The sequence below is a fragment of the Cucurbita moschata genome, unplaced genomic scaffold, assembly GCF_002738365.1.
Source record: "Cucurbita moschata cultivar Rifu unplaced genomic scaffold, Cmos_1.0 Cmo_Scf00029, whole genome shotgun sequence".
Classification (NCBI taxonomy): Eukaryota; Viridiplantae; Streptophyta; class Magnoliopsida; order Cucurbitales; family Cucurbitaceae; genus Cucurbita; species Cucurbita moschata.
In genome coordinates this window covers 1,904,594-1,927,597 of record NW_019268545.1, presented here as the reverse complement: position 1 = coordinate 1,927,597, position 23,004 = coordinate 1,904,594, and the positions used below count along the sequence as shown (strand labels likewise).

General features: G+C 37.5%; 1 protein-coding gene across 2 annotated transcripts in view; it reads right to left on the bottom strand.

Annotated features, from left to right (window-relative positions):
• Positions 1–79: 79 nt before the first annotated feature.
• Positions 80–23,004, bottom strand: part of LOC111464037 (sterol 3-beta-glucosyltransferase UGT80A2) — a 26,030-nt gene continuing 3,105 nt past the window's right edge. For both annotated transcript variants that reach the window (XM_023108079.1, XM_023108080.1), the window contains exons 2-14: positions 17,394–17,578; positions 14,920–15,159; positions 13,468–13,579; positions 7,167–7,337; positions 6,286–6,349; positions 6,079–6,136; positions 5,774–5,951; positions 5,519–5,649; positions 4,243–4,345; positions 4,080–4,156; positions 2,395–2,442; positions 2,142–2,291; positions 80–544 (exon numbers count right to left, since the gene is read on the bottom strand). In XM_023108079.1, coding sequence (XP_022963847.1) covers positions 377–544; positions 2,142–2,291; positions 2,395–2,442; positions 4,080–4,156; positions 4,243–4,345; positions 5,519–5,649; positions 5,774–5,951; positions 6,079–6,136; positions 6,286–6,349; positions 7,167–7,337; positions 13,468–13,579; positions 14,920–15,159; positions 17,394–17,578 — 1,685 coding nt within the window. In that variant the 3' untranslated portion in view covers positions 80–376. The remainder of the gene's footprint in view (positions 545–2,141; positions 2,292–2,394; positions 2,443–4,079; positions 4,157–4,242; positions 4,346–5,518; positions 5,650–5,773; positions 5,952–6,078; positions 6,137–6,285; positions 6,350–7,166; positions 7,338–13,467; positions 13,580–14,919; positions 15,160–17,393; positions 17,579–23,004) is intronic.

The following is a 23,004-nucleotide window of genomic DNA, read 5'->3' as shown; positions in this document are numbered from 1 at the left end:
ATATATATATATATATATATATATATATATATATATATATATATATATATATATATATATATATAATTTGAAACAAATCACCTAAAAACCTGCACATATTTACTTCACAATCACAACAGATAGCTCAAAAAATATAGATTTGAAAGTGGGAAAGGGATGAATGAAATTACACGTGAAATGCTTAGAAAGAACACTGATAACAGCAAATAAAAATGTGCAAAGCGCCATTCTCAGGCTATATAGAGATTACCAACATTATAAATATTTACCTCATGACATACCCCACTGCTCAGGACATTTGCCCATGTTTCAAAGGAGGGGTATGCCATATCTGTTAATGGAAGGTTGTGTCGAGGATATCTCGCACACCATCGAATCAAGAACAGCCAAAGCATCTACGCATAGAGAAAACGGTCGAGTCCTCTGGCTCTGACTCCGGTTCGGTCTTTCTTGGACGATAATGCTTGAAGAAGGCTTTCACAGCTCCTTCTACTCCATCCTCGTTCTCCATGGCCTTGGCAAGCTCGACAGCAGACTTCTTTACCTGGAATGATACATAATTTCCTAGAGTTACTTTCTCTCCTTCTGATGGATGAGTTTCTCCACCTTATTACACTAAACGCCATAGTAATAATTTCTCTTTCCTTTTAGTTAAAGGATTCCCTCAAACCTATGATTATTTGAAAATTGTAAACATATGTCTTGATCCCACATCGGTTGGAGAGGGGAACGAAACATTTTTATAAGGGTGTGAAAACCTCTCCCAACAGACGGTGATACGTTTTAAAACCGTAAGGCTGACGGCGATACGTAACGGGTCAAAGCCGACAATATCTGCTAATGGTGGGCTTGGGCTGTTATAAATGGTATCAGAGCCAGACACCGGATGGTGTGCCAGCAAGGACGTTGGGCCCCCAAAGAGGGTGGATTGTGAGATCCCACGTCGGTTGGAGAGGGGAACGAAACATTTTTTTATAAGGGTATGGAAACCTCTCCCTAACATATGCGTTTTAAAACCGTGAGGCTGACAATAATACGTAACAGGACAAAGCGGATAATATCTATTAACGGTGGGCTTAGGTGATTACAAATGTGATTTTCTATACGTAACATGACAAAGCAGACCTTAGATAGTCATTTAACTGCTTAAGATGAAATATTTCACCGAAGGTAAAAAGATGAAAACAAAGCCAGGTCAAACATTCCACTTAAATGTTTTTCTATAAGAAATGAGCAGACAGGACATGAAACAAGATTCACAAACCAATGATGATAAGTAGAGAACCTACCACCGGATTAATAACTTTTTCTTTTTAAAGTTAGCTGCTTTCAGATCCCACACCAGTGGGTGAGTAGAACAAAACATTCTTTATAAGGATGTGGAAACCTCTCCATAGCAGACACGTTTTAAAAACCTTGAGGGGAAGCCCGAAAGAAAAAGCCCAAAGAGAACAATACCTGCTAGCGGTGGGCTTAGCCCGTTACAAATGGTATCAGAGCCAGACACCGGCGATGTGCTGGACACGAGACGGTGTGCCAGCAAGGACGTTGAGCCTCAAAGGGGGGTGGATTGGGGGTCTCACATCGATTGGATAAGGAACAAGTGCTAGCGAGGACGCTGGGCTTCGGAGGGGGGTGTATCATGAGATCCCATATCAGTTGGAAAGGAGAATGAAACATTCTTTACAAGGGTATGGAAACCTCTCCCTAACAGACGCGTTTTAAAAACCTTGGGGATGCCCGAAAAGGAAAGTCCAAAGAGGACAATATCTGCTAGCGGTCGACTTAGGCCGTTACAGTTTTCATGGGAAGTCCGAAGTTCAGTTTACAAAGTCTTCAGATGTATGGCCAGACATTAGATAGTCATTTAACTGCTTAAAACGAAATATTTCACCGAAGGTAAAAAGATGAAGACAAAGCCAGTTCAAACATTCCACTGAATGTTTTTCTATAAGAAATGAGCAGACAGGACATGAACCAAGATTCATAAACCAATGATGATAAGTGCAGCACCTACCCCCAGATTAATAACTTTTTCTTTCCAAGGCTATCTGCTTAAATTAAATGACTGCTTCCCATGGTTTCAATAATTTTAATAAGCATAATATGTTCAAGACTTGTTCAACTTGCAGAAAGATTACCGTTGGATCTAGCATGAAGTTTATGGCATCCACCAACTTGTTAAGCGAGAACTCTTCAACGGGGATGGGTGAAGGACCAACTCCTCTAGCATGTACCTGCTCGCCCCAAAACGGTTGATCTCCAAAGAAAGGAACGATCGTGGTTGGGCACTAGAATGAACAGAGACGGAGACAGAGACAGAGATGATAAAAGTTAGCAATAATCAATCACGTGGTGCTAAAAAAGACAAGTTTTAGAATGCGACGCCATTACAGCAGCTTTTAGTCCAGCAGCTGTTGTTCCAGCACCTCCATGATGCACCTGTAAACAAGATAATGTAGGGGGGAACCCTTTTAGATGCAGGAAACAGGTAAGAGAACCAGGAAAACATAGTCAATATGCTATTAGCCATAGCATAGGATATCCAGCCTTTAGTTCGAAAAAGTTGGTTAATTTTCTTAAATAACCATTCAAGAGCGAAAATAGTGAAAAACAACTGAAGTATTTGTGAACCTTGTTAGGAATCACGGATCTCCAAAATGGTATGATATTGACCACTTTGAGCATAAGTTCTCATGGCTTTGCTTTGGGCTTTTCCAAAAGGCCTCATATCAATGGAGATGTATTCCTTTCTTATAAACCCATGACCATTCCCTAAATTAGCCAATGTGAGACTCCCGCCCAACAATCCTCAACAATACTCCCCTCGAACAAAGTATACTATAGAACCTCCAGAGGCCTATGGAGCCCTCAAACAACCTCCCCTTAATCGAGATTCGACTCCTTCTCTGGAGTCCTCGAACAAAGTATGCCCTTTATTCGACACTTGAGTCACTTTTGACAACATCTTTGAGGCTCACAATTTCTTTGTTCGACATTTGAGGAATTTATTGACATGGCTAAGTTAAGGGCATACTCTGGTACCATGTTAGGAATAACAGATCTCCACAATTCTGTTTTACTTGTTATTCAAGTATAAGATATTTTAAGCCATAGTTGATTCGTATCCACCTTATCAATTCTTTCGGGAAACTTCGGGTTTCTAGAAAATCTCTATAGCTTGAGACTGGTTATCCCTACCTTCGTAGCATTTCATCATATCTTGTTTCCTATCAGAAATGGGAAAAAATATCCATTTTAGATTATCGGTTTATGAGGATCCCGATCTCCCCGTCCTGTTAACATTTTCTTTATTCATTAATGCAACAAAGTTTCATTTTTCCCCAAATTTTAGACACTTACAAAGCGTAGAAAATAAAACAACCACCAAAGTGATGGGAAAAAAACAGTATTTTAGCCTCTTATATATAAGAGACAACTAAGACTTCAGATCCTCTGTTAAACTTGCTTGAGATAAAAGCAACACCAATTAATTCTGAAACATCGTGATGCTATTTCCACTCAAAAAGTTAATTAATCCACTCTACGTCAAGATCTTGTTAGGATCGCACAACAATGCACACACTCGATCAAGATGAACACAAAGAACAGGAGAGAAAATTCAAGAAGGAACATTGGCTAAATGTTTTATTGATGATTTCAAACATGAACACGAATACAGAGTGAAAAAAAGTACATTTTGGAAGAACTGATTAATAGGTATATATATGGTTTCTGTTTACTAAATATAACTTTAACAGATATAACCACCTCCAAAATATAATATAAATATCTACCCTGTATATCTCTACCAGATGCATCAAGCTCCATATCCCAAGAGATCTATTATTCTTCGGAAAAGAAAATCTCACAAGAAAAGGGTCGAGAATATTTTTTAATACAAAAAAAGAAAAGAGGAGAAGAAATGGGAAACGATAATATAAAGAAGCCGAGTTTATTTGTTTTATCTGCTTCTTTTAGGTGAAGATTATGTATCTTAGAACCGTACTTTGTATAGATCTCTTATTTTTAATGAGGTATAATAATGTTCTGATATGAACTCAACTACATATACTCACCACAGCCTTGCACTGTAAGAATAGCCAATCATGAGGGCAGTTGTCCAATAAATATACGAAGTCCTTTGGTTCTTCCACTGGAAAAAAAATAAAATTTAAGCTAAATAAATTAAATCTTCCAGACGCTGTACTACTTCCAGGCAACAAAAGTTTAGAAACTTACAATTTCCGAGACCGCCCCATCCTTTGTTGATGATGCCTCTCTGTCTAGTAAGTTCCAGCGCTTTTACAATTATTTGGGTCATCTTTGCAGGTTCTTGAACAGGCTGACATACAATGAAAACTAGATTAAGAACGTGAGAAGACCATTTACCTAAAAGGCTGTATCTTGAGAATCAGATAAACAAAAATTTGTATATTCATGAGATGTTTCTAGATGATACTAACAATTCTAGATGAGTCTTTTCTCCTTGAGACATTTGTATTAATTAAAGTGCTTTTACTCACTCATCTTAGGCTTCTACGTAACTGTGTTGGTTGTTTTTGTAAATTTTTTTCAATTCCTTTTGGGAGTTTGTAACTTCAAACATTTTATTCTTTTCATTAATCAATGAAAAATTTGTATCCGGTTCAAAAGGGGGGGGAAAAAAACAATGCTCCACAGTTGAGAGCTTAAGACCCCTCAAAGGAGTTTGATGATGTGGTATCAAAGCCAGACACTAGGTGATGTGGACACGAGGTGGTGTGCCAGCAGCCCCAAAGGGGGGTGGACACGAGGTGGTGTGCCAGCAAGAACATTGGGCCCCCAAAGGGATGGATTCTGAGATCCCACATCGGTTGGAGAGGAGAACGAAACATCCTTTATAAGGGTGTGGAAATCTCTCCCTAGCAGATGCGTTCTAAAAAACTTAAGGAGAAGCCCGAAAGAGAAAGCCCAAAGAGGGCAATATCTGCTAGAGGTGGCTTGGGCCGTTACAAAGTGTTATAATCTTAGGAAAGGAACCTGCATTCTTAACTTTCATCATTGATTATTGAGGCAGTCCGAATCCTAACCTTCCTTCAAGATTGATTCCCAAATTGACTAAGAATTTTAGTGTTTTTTAGTTAGGAGATCACATCTTCCTAACTTCAGTTCACAAGGATTTTCAAACAGTGATAGGTTAGGAAAATGAAAGGAGAGTAGGCGAAATGATGGTGCAAAATGGAATATTTGACAAGAAAGGAACTAAAGGATCTTCCAAGAAGAGGGAACCAGAGAATTAAACGATTCGCAATCCTCACCACTATGTTTACCGAATTAGCCGGGGCATCACATTGAAGTTTGTACAATTGATTCGTGATGGAAGTTTCATTTCACAACCAAATAAAATAAAACAAAAATCTACCAACTCTTTTATGCCTACTGCCCCAATAAAAGGGGAGCTTTTGATGCAGAAAAATATAAACTTTAAAAGGCTGAAATATCAAATTAAACGGAAGGAATAATATGAAATACTCACAAGGCTACCAAAACCGATATAAATGGGCTTGTCACCAGCCTTAAGCCAATTTACGAGCGACTCAGGAGGTTCATAACTTGATGCAAGATCAAGGAAGCAAAATCCGACCACGTCCACCTTAGGCCCCCAATCTGGAAAAAAACCCAAGTTTAAAGCTAGAATCATAAGATTCTATGTGCTTGATGATCAAGAAAAAAGTAACTTGTTAACATTGCTTTACAGTAGAAAGAACAACTCATCATTACAAGAACAAACCTTTTGGTTTAGGAACAAGATGTGGGCTCCATATATACCCATGTGGTACACTTGATTCAGAGGCATGTGAACCACTTAAATAAGTAACAGGTCGTAGCTTCAGCCTTTTCTTCCTAAGATCGTTAATCATGTCTCGTATCCCAAGCCAAATTAAGGAGTCGACAATTTGATACGAGAGCTGGAAATTAAAAAAGGTCGAAGTCAAGTTAGGTTCGATGAAGGCATAAAAAATGAAAAGAAGAAGGAAAAAAATTTGGTATGGTGTGTGTGTGTAAAAGCAGAAGGCAACACCATAATTGAACTACCCGATAGCCAGCCTGTTGCTTGACACGGGATAAAGGATGAGGAAATTCACTTGTTGGCCTGGCAAGAGGAGGAAATAGCACGATTCAAACTCTCTCACAAGGCATATAGCTCAAATATAGGTAAATATTACACAATGCGACTCAATTATAGTATCTCCAGATTGTCAAAAAAAAAATAAAAAAGTACACTGTGTAGGGCAAACTTACGTCCATGGCATTGTGAAAAATATGTGAATTGGAATTTTAAGTGCCTCTGCTACATGAGTATGTCCTACAAAAGCATTGAAGAGGTTACGGCAAAGAGTTTCTTCACAAAAATAACAAATTAAGAGAGGAAAAAGGAAAAATGTGCCGAAATCATTCAAAATTTCCCCTGCCCAAGATGAGAGAGAAGTAAAGAGGACTAATATTTTCCACAAATATCAAGCAAAAGGATAGTAAATAACAAAATGAAGAGAAGGTTGTTGAGGAAGGTAGGGAGGGAGTCCCCGTTGGCTAACTCAGGGAATGATAATGAGTTTTATAAGTAAGAATACATCTCCATTGGTACGAGCCCTCTTGGAGAAGCCCAAAGCAAAACCATAAGAGCATATGCTCAAAGTGGAAAATGTCGAGGTCTGTTATTTCTAACATGGTATCAGAGTCATGTCCTTAATTTAGCCATGTCAATAAAACCCTCAATGTTGAACAAAGAAGTTGTGAGCCTCAAAGGTGTAGACAAAAGTGACTCAAGACCGAACAAAGGGTGTACTTTGTTCAAGGACTCCAGAGAAGGAGTCGAGCCTCGATTAAAGGATTAAAGGGAGGCTGTTTGAGGGCTCCATAGCCCTTAGGGGAGGCTCTATAGTGTGCTTTGTTCGAAGAGAGGATTGTTGGGAGGGAGTCCCACATTGACTAATTTAGGGAATGATTATGAGTTTTATAAGGAATATATCTCCAATTGGTACGAGGACTTTTGGGGAAACCCAAAGCAAAGCCATGAGAGCATATGTTCAAAGTGGCGAATATCATACCAAAGTAACCTCGCTCCTTGATTGTTACTTTTAAAGGGAAAAAAACAAAAAAAATAGTTAGTGGCAAGGTCTTACCGTAAGCTGGTGGGTTGGCAATGATAGCTTCTGCGTTGAAGGAAATACCAGTTTCAGGATCAGGTTCTTTGCAAGCTGGAAGTAGCGAATAAATGATTTCCTTCATTTGATTCCTTTGAACAGGTATTTCAGAAGGCCCCGAGGGCAAGAAACCTTTGTTTTTTACCATGTCTGTTGCATAAGGTAATACAATGATCACGGAACTATTAATGGAAATTCTCTAAAAGAAGTTACAAAAATGAATTGCATAAATATTCAATCATTCGAATGATCATCGGAAAAATATTTAAGTCATTACGTTATATCTACGCTCAAAAGCGAAGGCAACTTCAGACAGGAAATACAACACTTAGATTCAAAAACACTCGAAGGATTAGCCTTAAGTTAGAGATATTTGTGTAATTCATGAGTTTAGCTCTAAACTCTAATTTTCAGATGGAAGAATTGGACGGTACCATAAGAAAAGCCGCTACGGAAAGCCTATTTCATAGATTATGAGTCCCCAACCCTACTGTCGCAGAGTTACCAAACCATAGAGTGTCCCAACAGGAGTGAGCACGAGAGAGACGAGCAACATTCGTGGAAGTACTCCAACAAGAGTGAGCACAAGAGAGGCAAACAACGCCGATTAAAGTGCTTCAAGGGATAGTATGTGTGAGCTATGTGTTAGGACTGCACAACAACTCACACACTCAATGTAGATGAACATTGAAGGAGAAATATTGGTTAGAGGTTTATATTGATGACTTCAGGTATGTACAGTAATAAAGAGTATAGAGAATGCAGAAACTACATCTTCAAAGCACTACTTATGGAGTATATATATATATATGATTCAATTTAGCATATATAGCTTTACTAGATATAGCGGTTTACTATATATATATATAGATATAGATATAGATATATATAATCATTTACTATATATAATCTTACTAATAACCATTGAGTGAGCTAGCTCCATGACTTAACAACTCTCCCACTTGGAGACAAGAATTTCATTCTCAAACGATTCTCATCACCACGGTCATCTTCACTGCATCAAACCAACTAAGGCTTTGCACTACTTCAATTTTCCAACATCAACACATTTTGTCAACATATTTGTTGGATTCTTTGCACCCTCTATATTCTCCAAACACTCTATCTGTACAAAGAATTTTCTCGTCTAATTCTTCCAAATAGTCTGTCATCCATATCATCTTCTTTCTAGCTTCATCTATTGTCACGTATTCAACCTCAGTAGATGAACGAGCAACATAATTCTAAAACCTAGACATCCAACTGATCCCATCATTCATGGCTTGCTCCCACTTGGTTGTATCCTCCAACTGTAAGGCCTCATCAAAGAATTCTAGCTCCCTTTTATCAGTCAGCAATAGATAGTGTAATGAGCAATAGATAGTGTAATGAAGGTGAATATCTATCTAGTGCTTAGTTGGTTTTGGATGATCCTCTCAACACCTACTCAAGTATCATTTGCTCCACCTTTGGTTCCTCAACAACAATTTCAGAAGTTTCTTGTCACGATTTTTTAGGCTTCAAAAATCGGACCTTGACCAAGAAGACAAAATAAAAAACAAATAAAAATAAGAATTTAAAACAAAAGAGGCAAATCCATTAAAGACTTGAAACCAAAGACAGAGAAGTTAAATTTTCAAAGAATAAAAAGGGATACAAATATAAAATGAAATACAAATATAAAGAAATTTGCAAAAGACTCAAAAAAAACCGAAAAGGGACTGACGCCCCGAAGCGACCCCCTCTGTGACCATACAGCTCTCGAACGCTTCTCTACCTCGACCGGCAGCCTATGAACACCTGAAAAAAAAATAGGAAAGAATGAGATGAGTATAAAAATTTTACTCAATAAGCCACCTACTTGTAGGCTCTCATTGCATCCTAACTTAACAGAATTCCCACAGTTTTCTAATTGGCTCTAGGACGTCTGGTTCTAGTCTTAATCTCTTTGGGGCTCGCCCCTTGGGACTTGCTCTATGGAGCTTCACTGGTTCTCCGTCCTTTCATTTGATACTTAAGAGTCCCTTATGCTAAGTTGACATGACCGACGTCTCTCTATGAGGCACTACCTCTGCATGGCTATCTGAGACTACATGGTATCTAGCCTAGGGGTGTGCTGAGTACTCCTAAGCCCATGACAGCCCCCTGGGGGGCGCGACCCAACCCATTCCCGTGCAGCTAATGGGTTGTACGACGTGGGGACACATTTCCCATGCGAAACGACTAGGAGTAGTGAGAAATGATCAGGAACCTCTGGTTCCCCCACAGAGCTATAGAGACGTTTCACACTATAGCTATTGTCTGAACGGTCTCTATAGCTCCGTGGGAGAACCAGAGGTTCCTAATTAGTTCTTACTGCTCCTAGCCGTTTCGCATGGGAAATGTGTCCCCACGTCGTACAACCCATTAGCTGCACGGGAATGGGTTGGATCACGCCCCCCAGGGGACTGTCATGGGCTTAGGAGTACTCAGCACACCCCTAGGCTAGATTCCATGTAGTTTCAGATAGCTACGCAGAGGTAGCACCTCATAGAGAGACGTCGGTCATGTCAACTTAGCATAAGGGACCCTTAAGTATCAAATGAAAGGACGGAGAACCAGTGAAGCTCCATAGAGCAAGTCCCAAGGGGCGAGCCCTAAAGGGACTACGACCAGAACCAGACGTCCTAGAGCCAATTAGAAAACCGTGGAAACTTTGTTAAGTTAGGATGCGATGAGAGCCTACAAGTAGGTGGCTTACTGAGTATAATTTTTATACTCATCCCATTTTTTCCTATTTTTTTCAGGTGTTCGTAGGCTGCCGGTCGAGGTAGAGGAGCGTTCGAGAGCTGTACGGTCACAGAGGGGGTCGTTTCGGAGCCTCAGTCCCTTTTCGATTGTTTGGAGTCTTTTGCAAATTTCTTTATATTTGTATTTCATTTTATATTTGTATCCCCTTTTTATTCACAAAGGGGGTCATTTCGGAGCGCCAATCCATAATGAATCCCCATACTCCTTGTCCACTCATTCAATGTTCTCTTTATCCTTTCAACAATATCATTTTGTCTTGTCTTACCGGGAATTACTCTCATTAATTTAATCCCCTCAACTACACAAAATAAATGCTAATTCTAACTTGTCGTACTTTCTTCCATTGTTAGACCTAATGCATTTGATATTCAAATCGATTTTACTTTCAACTTCAGCTTTCCACTTCTTGAAGATGACAAACACGTCTGACCTGTGTTTCAGAAAATAAACTCATACTTTCTCGCTAAAATCATCAATGAAGGTGACATAGAACTTGGATCCACCAGGTGATGGAATTGGAGCTTGTCCCCAAACATCTATATGAACCATTTCCAACCGTACTTTCTCCCGTTCTCTGGCAGCCTTTGAGAAACTAACTCTTTTCGCAGCATGCATCTTCATTCCTTTAATGCTCATATGTCCAAATTTATTGTGTCAACAGCAACCATGTTTATACACCCTACAATGGTGTATAAGTTTCCAGATGTGCTACCACCATAGAACCCTTCACAATTTTCCACGAACTCCTTCCAATTTCTATTGCATAACATATGTTATCCAACTGACCAATACACATCAAATTTTTCTTGAGACCAGGAATATATCTAAAATCTTTCAATGTTCATTGATTTCTTGTTGGAGTTTATATGCAGACCTCTCCCTTTCCTTTAATCTCCAAAAATTTGTTGTTGGCAAGATACACTTTCCCAAATTTTTCAGATTTGAAATTTTGAAACAATTTCTTGTTCGGAGATGATTGAAAAGATGCACCTAAATCCAAAATCTAGGATTCAGTTGGGTTGTCCACACTAAAGAGCATCCTCAATATCTTCTTCTGAATATACACAATCATGGTCATCTTTAGATTTGTGATTATGTTTCTTCTTTGTTTTTGTACACTATGTTGGAAAGTGTCCTTGTTTCCACAATTCCAACACATTACATTTGGCCTGTTTGGAGATGTCTTAGTTTTTGTTTTTTTCATTGGCCATGTATGTTTAGACCCTTCAAATTACTTCAAATTACTTCTTCCCTTCGATCAACACTGAGAGCATTGCCTAATGAATCTCCAATTTTTCGTTTATGAATACTTTCACTGAGAACTACATCTCGAATATCATCAAACTTCAATTTCTTAGATCTCCGAGAACGGTTGATTGCAACAACAACAATATCTCATAACTCGAGTAAAGATGACATCAAAATCAATGCTTTAATTTCATCTTCGAAACTAATTTCCACATAGCTCAGTTGACTTACAATCATATTGAATTCATTTATATGATTTCCAACCGATTCACCTTCAAACAATTGTAGATTAAACAATCTACGCATCAAATACACCTTGTTCATAAGAGATCCAACGTTGTCTTCTCCTTGATAATGTTGAACACCACAATTCTGGACATCATCAACCGGATTAATCCTAGAGTTTGTCGATCCTTGAGCTTCTACTGCTGCAAGGTCATGATATATGGCTTCACCCCAAACAAGGGTTCGTGAAGATCTTTCTAGTACAGATAATCTTCCATCCACATCTTTCAGAAACTGAAATCGTCCATCAAACTTCTCGTTCCAATTTTTTAGCTTTCCATTTTCACAAATCGTGGTAAATATCTCCTAGTTCTGATACCAGTTTTTAGGACCGCATAACAACGCACACACTCAATCTAGATGAACACAAAAAAATAGAAGAGAAAAAATGCAAGGAGAAATATTGTTTAGAGGTTGATAGCTTTAAGTATCTATAATAATAGAGAATACAGGGAAGGCAGAAAGTACATTTTCAAAAGAGGTATATGTAAGATTTAGCTTACTATATATAACTTTACTAAAAATAGTCATCTACTATACATAACCATCTATTATATATAATTATTACATAATTGTTTACTATACATATCTATTTACTATATATTACCATTTACTATATATGTCATTTACCTAACATAGCATTATCATACATAACCATTGAGTAACCTATAAATAAGCAGTAGACTCCATAACCTAACATTATGTGCTCTCACGGCTTCAAATGTGCTAACAAAAGAACTTCATAACTATCATTGATAAATTTATTCAGAGCGTTCATAGCTACCATTGACAAATTTATTTGGAGAATTCACAGCTATCTTGGACAAATTCACCATGGACAAATTTATTCAAAACCTTCATAACTACCATTGACAAATTTATTCGGAGACTTCATAGCTACCATTGACAAATTTATTCCATGTTCATACCTCTGGATCGCTCACCTTAACCAAATTTATTCAGAGCCTTCATAGATACTATTGACAAATTTATTCGGAACCTTCATAACTATCGTGGACAAATTTATTCGAAATCTTCATAGCTATCGTTGACAAATTTATTCGGAGTCTTCATAGCTTCCGTTGAAGTTGTGCCTTAACATTGAAGTCATGTCATCAAAGTCGTGCAATCAATATTGCACATAAACCTATCAAGTCCAAGTTAAGTAATATATTCATTCTCAACTTGAGGGGGAGTGTTGAAGAATTAGCCTTTAAGTCAGAGATATGTGTGAAATTCATGAGTTAGTAATCAGAGAATGAATGATATCTATTACTCAATTTGAGGAGTGTTAGAAGTATATTTGTGTAATCCCATTCAATAAGAGAAGTAGTCGATCTCCCTAATCTCCCTAATCTATCAGGTTGGATTTATTTAGTTTAGTTACCTAGTATTATTTAGGGGTTTGTTACCTGATCTCTGAAAATAAAATATGAAAATGCAACAAATACCATATACAAATTATAAAGAACTGTTCATAGACAATCCAAGGGCTCCTAAGATCATGAATATGTGAATCAAATATGAACTGTGAAGATAAAAATTGAAATGAAAAATATAAATAATAAAAAAACCAAAGAATTACCAACAGAGCCATAATGAATACATTTCCACCAGTTAAAAATAATGGAAGGTCTAATCAGTTCTTTTTCATTAACGCAGGCTACAGCTTCCTCTTCAGGAATCATCTTTTTCAAAGTTAGTTACTAGCTTGGTTGCTAATTAGAGATATGGAATTAAGAAGATGTTGTGTCAACAATACTTATTTTTGCATTTGGTTCGAAGAAGATACCTTTTTCGTAGAAGACGTCGACAACAAACTAGTCATTCCCCAATCATTATCTCATTTGTGATGGTTCAAATTTAATTTCTATGACCTCTAATTTATCCCATGCTTGAGCTAAGAAAGATGTTAAAGCATAGGCCATCAAACTTAAAAATATAGAGGTGAACTTACGGCCAGCAAGAATCTTAGGATCTCCACCAAGAGCAAAAAACTCCAGCCCAGCAGTTAAAACAAACTCCTTGAAATTTGAATGAGTAGCAAGTCTAACACGATGACCATAATCCTGCAATCATTGTAACTGCCCATGAGAACAAATTACTTCAAAAATGTTGAATAAAAATGATTGATTCGCACCTTCATTATATCATTTTTAACGGGAAACGAATTTCATGGAAACGTTCCCTGTAGTTTGTTCTTATGTATATGTGCTTTCACTGTTGAAAACTTTACTTGTTAGGTATGAAAATGTTATGGTTTTATGACTGGTTTTTTGAAGTAAATGGTCTAGGTCAATGGTAACTCCTGTGAATCGAGTTGTCAATGAGCAAGTATTACAAGTTTCAAAAAACCCTGAAGTTATAAATGGACTCTCAAATTGACTATGATCGTCAAAATATGGTAAGCATATATAAAATGGATCAAAGAAGCCTACAATCAGCCTACAAAAAAAAAAGAGATCTCACGCTTCCTTTTAAGAAGTCCCTAACCCTTGGAATAATTTTCAATTTCTTTCCGGCCAAGAATAGCAAAAGATGCCACAACACCTAAAAGACACTCTTCTTGTCTTTGCAGAAGCGACCACCAAGAAGTTGAGTATTAATATTCCATCTCGGTTAAGAATCACGACTCTCCGCTTTGAGCATAAGCTCCATGGCTTTGCTTTGGGCCCTAAAAGGCCTCATACCAATGGAGATGTATTCCTTACTTAAAAACTCATGATCATTCCCTAAATTAGCCAATGTAGAATTCCCTCCCAACAATCCTTCCCTCAAACAAAGTACACTATAGAGTCTCCTCTGAGGCCTATGGAGCCCTCAAACCGCCTCCCCTTAATTGAGGCTTGACTCCTTCTTTGGAGTCCTCGAACAAAGTACACCCTTGAGTCACTTTTGACGTGAATCTTTGAGGATTCTATTGACATGGGTAAGTTAAGGGTATGGCTTCGATACCATCTACCCGTTGAGATTTCAAAATGATTCTAAGCAGCTTTATATAAAGCTGATTCTGAAAAGCCTTAAAGATTCTGGAATCAATCTACTCATTTTTTTTAAACTATCGAACAATTTAGAGAGAGAGAGAGTGGGCTTCCTTTCTCAGTAGACTTATATTTCTATTACCTTCCCTGTGAGAATCTGGACTATTAGAGTTGGAGCTTACCTTCCTTGGGCGTTTTTTTTTTTTTTTTTATTCTCCAGTAAAACTTCAACTTTCTCATTGATATAATAAAAAAAATATAACAAAACAAACTCTTAAAAGAGGTGAAATAAAGCAAAGTACAGAGCAAAAGGAAACCACCAAAAGGTCGGAGGGGACTAAAAACGATTGCTGAAATGCTCCAAACATGTTTGGAAGTAAATAGTTTAGCAAACAAAATAAAAGGGATACTCATAGAAGCTTACATACCTGTAGACGCTTTCCAATTGCTACAAATGGCTGTACATCTCCACGTGTTCCAACAATAAGCATTACTATTTGCAAAGGTGGAATATCTTGGAGGTCTGTTGCTTCAAGAGGTTCTTCTTCAATAATATCATGAGAGACTTCCTTTGCACCAATGCCAAGAGGTGCTGCAACGTCTACAGGGATTTCAAATTCCACAGTTCCATCATCTTTCACTGTCGCTATTCTGTTTAACAATTTCAGCTGTACAGGTTTAAAAAGTTAGACTAGGAAAACCTTACTCAAGGAATTTTACGCAATTAACATGAATGTGTGCCTGGTATTGAAAAAATTGGACAAATTACTTCGGTCCTTGATGTTCGAAATTTCTATTTGGTTCTTAAAAAGTTTCAAAGTGACTTTAATCCCTATTGACGTACCACCTTTTCTCAACCTCAAGGTGACTTTAAAAAATTGGACAAAAAATTTCTCTATGTCGATGGACATGATGCAATATGGCACTCATCATCATATAACATGTTTAATATGAAAAACATCAACATATTAAGATAAATATCATGCAATCATCATACTCATCATAACGCCATCAAACATATCAAGTACGTCATACATCGTAATATAGTTCACGTACATCATCATGCATCATAGCTCGTACATCATCATGCATCATAGCTCATACATCATCATAGCTCATACATCAACATAGCTCATACAACATCATAGCTTATACATCATCATAGCTCATACGTCATAAATTATAATTCATACAATTTCTAACATATCCTAGAGTAAGGTCATTTACTTGGTTGGCCTTAGCCGTACTACTCCCTAATTTAATTATGTAAGTTCCTGTTCTTCGAAAGCTACTTCAAAGATTGTCAGGGTTCGTTTCTTATCACACCGTTCGTCACCTTTCGTTAGTATTTCATAATTTAATTTTTAATCCAACTAATTATTGTGAAATATGGCACTAAAACAGCCTTAATTACCTTAATCGGGACTGAAAAAAGGTTCGGAAGGGTCGAAACGGTATAAACCAAGCTAAAATGGGAAAAGCCGAGCTGAACAGTTCAAAAAGCTACCAGGAGCCGCCGGAAAGCCACCGAGCCGAATAGCTGCTTGCGCCGCTGGGTGACACGTGGCAGCAGCAGGGTGAGCCACAACAGCGCAAGCGTCTCGGGTCAAGGCGTGGGTTGTAGACCAGTTCGGGTCAGGGTTTGGGTTAGCTTGCGAGTCATCGGCTGCAGGTGGGCTACTAGCCTTCAGTTCCCAGGTTGGGCCGCAGGTGAGTTTGGGTCGTGGGTTAGCAAGCAGGACCGTGGGTCTCAGTTGTAGGCCGGACTCGGTTTTGGGTTCTCGAGTTATCGATTCTCGAGTTGCAGAGGCATTGCGCTGGGCTTGCGGCATGGGTCGCTGCAAGTCAAGCTGAGCCGGCGCGGTTTGGGTCGCGGGTATCTGGTTCGAATCCGACCCAGATCCGATGGAGTCGTCTTCCTTTCCCGACTCAATGCGATTTTTCCGAAGCCGATTTCTCTCTCCTCTACGCAATGGTTTCCGACGTCGTTTTCCGTCCTTTTTCTTCCTCTTCCTCTCTATTTGCTTCTCCTCCTCTCTCCCATAAAATTTCGTGGATGGACGTCGATGGAGGTGGATCAGGGATTGTCCAAAAATTCGATTTCCGAATTTCCTTCTCCGACGGTGATGACAGCGATGCACGGTGTGAATCTGCTCTGGGTGAATATACTAAGGTCGGTGAGGGCTTTCACGGTTGGTTTGCTCGGTGTAGGCGCCAGGGTTGAGGTTTTTCGACTTGCCGAAAATCTTCAGGTTTCTCTCTCTCGATTTTTCTTTTCTTTTCTTCCTCTATAGGTGGCCAGAGGTGATGGCTAAAGGCTGGAGGAGAGAGGGACTCTAGGGCGTCCTGCAGGTCGTGGTCATGTGAGATCCAAAAATTCCAACGATCGCCAGAATTTTCACATCCTCCGACGACCTCGCATTTTTTTTTTTTATATAATACTGATTCGTTACATTTCTCTTTAAATATCCAGCTTTGTCTGGGATGAATATAATAAAATTTCCAAGATTTTGTTCTTTCAAGATCGGTTATAATATCCTATTTCTCCATTTCAGTTGAATAAATTTTTCAAGAGTGAGGAATCCTCAAGACAAAAGAAGAATATACATAGCAAAGGAGGTATATTATACTGCAAGCTTATAAAGCATCTAGACGAGGTCCGTTAGATTCAATAATCAAGGAGAGGCTGATTTATAGGGAATTAATTAAAATTCATCATTTGCACCAAATAGATATCTTCCAGTAACCTAAAAAGAGCTATCTAAATGAAATTATGTTTAAAGAAAACTAAAGAGGAAAAAGAGAACAATATAAAACATCTAGGTGGAGCCCTGCAAGACTAAATTGTAATCTGCATTATACCTTACGTTAGGCAAGATAATTTGTTTCCGAAGTATAATACCTTTCTATGAGCAGAAATATTGTCATCAAAAATTTTAGCTGCCTCTTCAGCAAGAAACTTCTGTTTGTGCACCTCAGTCTTTGATCTTTCCAATTTAGGCTGGCTCAAATCAGATTCCAACTGGTCAATATTTGATTTTTGTATTGGCATGGTGTTGACTTTAAGTAGAGTCTTGCCAGAGATACCTGAATTAGGAAAAAAAAAATCATTTATGCCAGTTCTTTAATCAATCTTGATTCTTAATTAACGTGAAGCATAGTTTCTTTGATCTGAACAACACATCAATTATGAAATATAAACTTCAAGGAAGATGTGAAGAAAATGTTGTCAAAATTATCAAAAAAATATTTCAATTCATGCCACATTGAAGAAGAATGAAGTTTCGTTGCTATAAATTTTGGGTGGATCATAATTTAGAGTTATGATGTTTGATTAATGTATTTTAAGACTTTTTATTTACTTTAGGTTACATTTACATAATGGTTAATTATGGCCATAAAGTATGAATGTTACAAATCTTGGAACGCCTTTAAAAGTTTTCATTTTGACGCTATAAAAAGTGAGATACGTTGTATTTGTAAGTAGAGGTGGAAAATATAGTAAAAGAAGCATTTGTGCTCTCTTTAGCCAATGACTAAGTTTCTTTGCAATTCTATGTAGTTTAGGTTGCATGTAGAATCATTCAAGCTTGACATGATCAATCTTGCTTGAATGATTATGGTTGATCAAACTTATTTGAGATTCGAATTACTTCACAAACAAGATTGATCATGTCAAGCTTGAATGATTCTACATGCAACCTAAACTACATAGAATTGCAAAGAAACTTAGTCATTGGCTAAAGAATGCACAAATGCTTCTTTTACTATATTTTTCGAGTCTACTTACAAATACAACATACCTAGCTTTATATAGCATCAAAATGAAAACTATTAAAGTCATTCCAAGAATTGTAACATTCACACTTTATGGCTATAATTAACCATTACGTAAATGTAACCCAAAGTAAATAAAAAGTCCTAAAATACATTAATAAAATATCATAACTCTAAATTATGATCCACCAAAATTTATAACAATGAAACTTCATTCTTTTTTAATGTGGCATGAATTGAAACATCTTTTTGATAACTTTGACAACATTTTCTTCACATCTTCCTTGAAGTTTATATTGCATGATTGATGTCTTGGTTCATATCATTTCTCCTGTAGTGTTGTATTTGGATGAACATGTCATAGTGTTATAGTATGAAGAAAAAAAATGTAAGAGACTCCATCATGCAAGAAAGAAAACGAATCACAAAGCCACTTGTTTATGCAATGCACATACACTTAGAATTTCTAGACAACAATTCTCAATATATTCAGATGGCATCTCACATTTCCTAGAGAGGTAAAGAAAGTTTTGGATATGGCCTTAACGTACCACCCTTTCAAGAATGCAGAAGCCTTATTATGAAAAAACCTCATCATGGCTTTCTTTTGGAATATGTGGAAAGAACGAAATCCGAGAATATTTCGCATAAAAGACATAGACCTACACAAAACTTTTTGACAATGTTGTTTACCAAGCTATATATTGGTGTCAAGTGTCTAATATTTTTACTTCCTATAGTTATACCTCCCTCGTTGCAAATTGGGAAGGTTTTATGTAAACATCATGGATTATACATCCCTTTTGTAAATTTCAATCACCAATGCAATTGTCTCTTAATACAAACTAATACAAAATAAAAAAAAGAGGTAAGAGACACCAATTATATTTGAAAGGAAGGGGAGGAAATGCTATATCAATAAAATGATAACGGACTGATTGGTGATTTTATGTCTATAATAATTCTAATATGTGATAGATGGAAATAAATAAAATAAATAAAGGAACACAGAAACGAAGCACAAAAAAAGTCTTGACAAAAATTTCCGAGCCACTTTTTAAAGGGTAAGTGTAGAATCCATTGACAAATGTAATTGAAAAGAGGAAAAGGTTTAATCTAATGAAATCAGAAAAGGGAAAGGTTCCAAGACAATAGACTACCGGAGAAGAACCAGAGAGAGAAAATTCAAGGAGGAATATTGGCTAAAGATTTTAGGGATAACTTCAGGCATGTAAGTCCAGAGAAAATACAGAGAAGGAAGAAAGTACATCTTATTGGATTTAACATATTTAATCACTTACGAAATATAATCTATCAAATATATCTCTACCAAATCTTTGCAAAATATCCACCATATATATCTTATCAGATCTTTATGAAATATCTATCATATATATCTCTACCATATCTTTTAAGGCATCATGCTCCATGGTGGGTGTAGCATTTACACCTACTCAAAGGTACTTTTCGGCATTTAATCACCAGCACTTATTCATGAACCATGGCTTGAAATCTTGAATCCAAAAGGACACAGAACCCCATATTCACCAACAATCAGTACTTGGGCATCAAATTTTTTCAATAAGAAATGATATTTCAGTGAAGGATGAAAAATACAAAGTTTATTTCAAATTGAGGCCTCCACTAAAAACAATCATTGTTGAGGGAATAATTATCCAAAAGAGAACAGAAACAAACTTAAACTTGAGATACCGAGAGTTAGTTCTTTTTGTTTCTCTCAAATCATGACTCCCAATTCCCAAAGGACGGAAAAAAAAGATTTTGTCCCACAAAACCGCTTTATCTCTTAAGCCATCACTACCAAGGCCTAAGAAAGCGAATTTTTCACGATTTTGGATGATGTTTGGTGATCTGTGAAGATACTCAAAATTTGCACCAGTCTTTAACAGAGATAAACAAAAAAAAAAATTTAATACCAAGCTTTCATCGAGAAAAATGAAAGAATATAAAAGAGCATACAAAAAAAAACAAGACCACAAAAAAAACCTCGACTAGCTACAAGAACAGGCTCCAATCTAAAAGAATTGAGCAAATAATTGTAAAGGGACGTACAAAGTACGCCCATAAAGAGGCGCTAAACCCCACCCCTCCCGAACTTCTTCTAAAGAACTATCTACCAACCTTCCCAGAAAAAACTTAAAGAACAGCACCAATTGATTTGGAGGGACGTACACAGATTCCCGTGTCGCACCTTATCGCTTCTCTTGATCCCACCTAAACAGATAACCCCATAAGAACACTTCACACGTTTCGGAAGTGGTAGCTTTCCACAAAATTTTACAAAAATCCAAATTGGACAACTTTTAGTCCTGGAAGAAGAAAGGAAAACACAGATTTGATTGGAAGGAACCTTGATTTTTCAAGATGCTGGGTTCTGGTACCACTGCCTTGAGAAATAAAAAAGTTAAGACATAATAATAATAGAGAAATAATTTCAATCGGCAAAATCCCTGTACAAAAAGCCTCTTCCTAATTGATGGAAACTTAGAGAGGCAATTAAAACCTCCTTTGGATAATCCTCCTTCCTTCTATCCATGGCCAAACTAAATTCCTGGGATATTTTTCCTTCAATGAACTTAATGTTGGGTAGGGTTATCATGCGTCCAATTTAACTCTTTTTTTCTTCTTTGGATAAAAAAACCAAGATTCATTATGAAAACAAAAAGGAGGCCAAGCCAAGAGGCGTACAAAGACTTCACATAAGAACCCGAAATGTGTGTTAATAATAAAAAATAAAGAATGTTTACATAATAAATTTTAATCAATTACAAATTTTAAAATAAAGAGTCCTACCAAAAATAAATTTGAATTAAGAGCCAAATAAGTGTTAAAATGTGCATGCATCTTTCCACCAACTAGGTAACCGCAAACAATTTCAGACCTATGTTCTTCATTTGAACCAAAGCCTTTTTTTCATGACATCCTGTCAAAAAATCTCAACTCATCAAGTCACAAGCTTTTTCGAAATCTTATCTTGAAAATGATGCATTCCTTCTTAATCAGGAAATTTTCATACTCTTTGAGGGGATGGAAATAGAATCATTTCGTTGATGTAATGAAATTTACAAAAGGGTAAGAGGGGTTACTAAAATTCTCTCCAATTGGCACAAATACCACTAAGTAACTTTTTCAAAAAATCAAGCAACTAAACAGCTACATGAGCATTGTCAAAGCAAGCCAACCTTAGGCTCCACTCGACATCCACTCTCTCCCCGCACAATGGGAGTTGTGGGTGTACATATGTCATGACCCAACGAGAGGGGAAGGGGTGGCAGAGGCGCTTGACAAGTTGGTCGATCAAAAGGCTACTGAATCATGGAGACTCCCCCAACACAGTTGCCTGCCTTGTAGCTTGTCACAATTACCAATCCCGCCCACATCTGCAGCCCAAGTATGCGACTATCAAGGTAATGCGATTGCTTAAGATCTCAAGCATTTTCCTGGAATAGATGTCACGGGATGGTGGGCAGTATCACAATGTCCCAACCAGAGAATTACCACACAAAGGGACTGCATTATGCAAAATAAGATCAAATAAATAGGAGAAATTCTTTCCTTTCCATTGAAGGCTTTGTTGTCTCTCTTTAGCAAGGTAGTTCATAGGAGCCTTCTAATCAAATTTAGCCACAAGGATTTAGATTTCCCTTTGAAGAGATGAGCTATCAAAGTGACTTGAAGACTAGACACAACTTCTTTTATTGTTGAATACCAAAAAAAAAAACCCAAAAACAAAACCTCTCCACGCCTAAGTATAGTAAGGGTCATAATCCAAAAAAGAAAAAGTTAATCGTATTCCAAAGATCCTCTCCACATAGTTCCACCTAATGGTAAATTTTACTATTTCTCTCATGCTAAATGCCCCACAATAAAGAGAAAAAAACACAAGACTACCAAAGAACCTTTCCTTTTTCATGAAAAGGAGGATGCAAGATAACCTCCTCAAACATCAAACAACATCCTCAATTACAAGCTAGCCCAATCCCAAAGGTCCTAAAGAACTTTTTCCACACTATGGTGAAAAAATCACAATGTCGTAGTAAACCGTCAAGATCCCCTCCTGATTCTTACAAAGGCACACCATTGAGGCTGCAACACATGGAGGAAAGCCTCTAGATACAATCTTGAGTGTTCATTTTCCCGTACAAAACTTTCCAAGAAAAAATTTTCACTTTCTAAGGAATTCAAACCTTCCAAATAAAGGAAACCATAGGGACACCTTAAGGGGGAGAAAGGGGCAAAGAATCCGGAAAAAAGAAATTACTACTGAAAAAAGCCCTAAGAGGGCTTCAAAACCCAAGATCTAGAATCCCTTCTCCCAAGACGAGTAACCTGGTTAGAAAAAAAGAAGAAAATACTAAAAAACCTTGCAAGTCTCACAATCAAAAAGCACCCGACAGAAAATCTAGGGTCAAAGAAGAAGAACTATTGGAGGAAGGCAAGACAGAGGCCACCGAGTGTAACCTCTTATCAGATAATGGAACAAGGAACACGTGGGTTTCTCTCCACCCATAATTCCTCCAAAAATAGGTATTTGATCCATCTCCAATAGAGCACTTAACGAATTGAGAGAACAAAGGATAACCCAAAGCCACTAAGTACCAGGCTCCAAATAGCCGCCACAACCATTTCCTCAAGGGAGCCTCATTACATAATTGCAGGTTCCCAATATAAGCCCATGTCCTCCTCCTCCTCTTCCTCCCCCTCCCCCTCCCCCT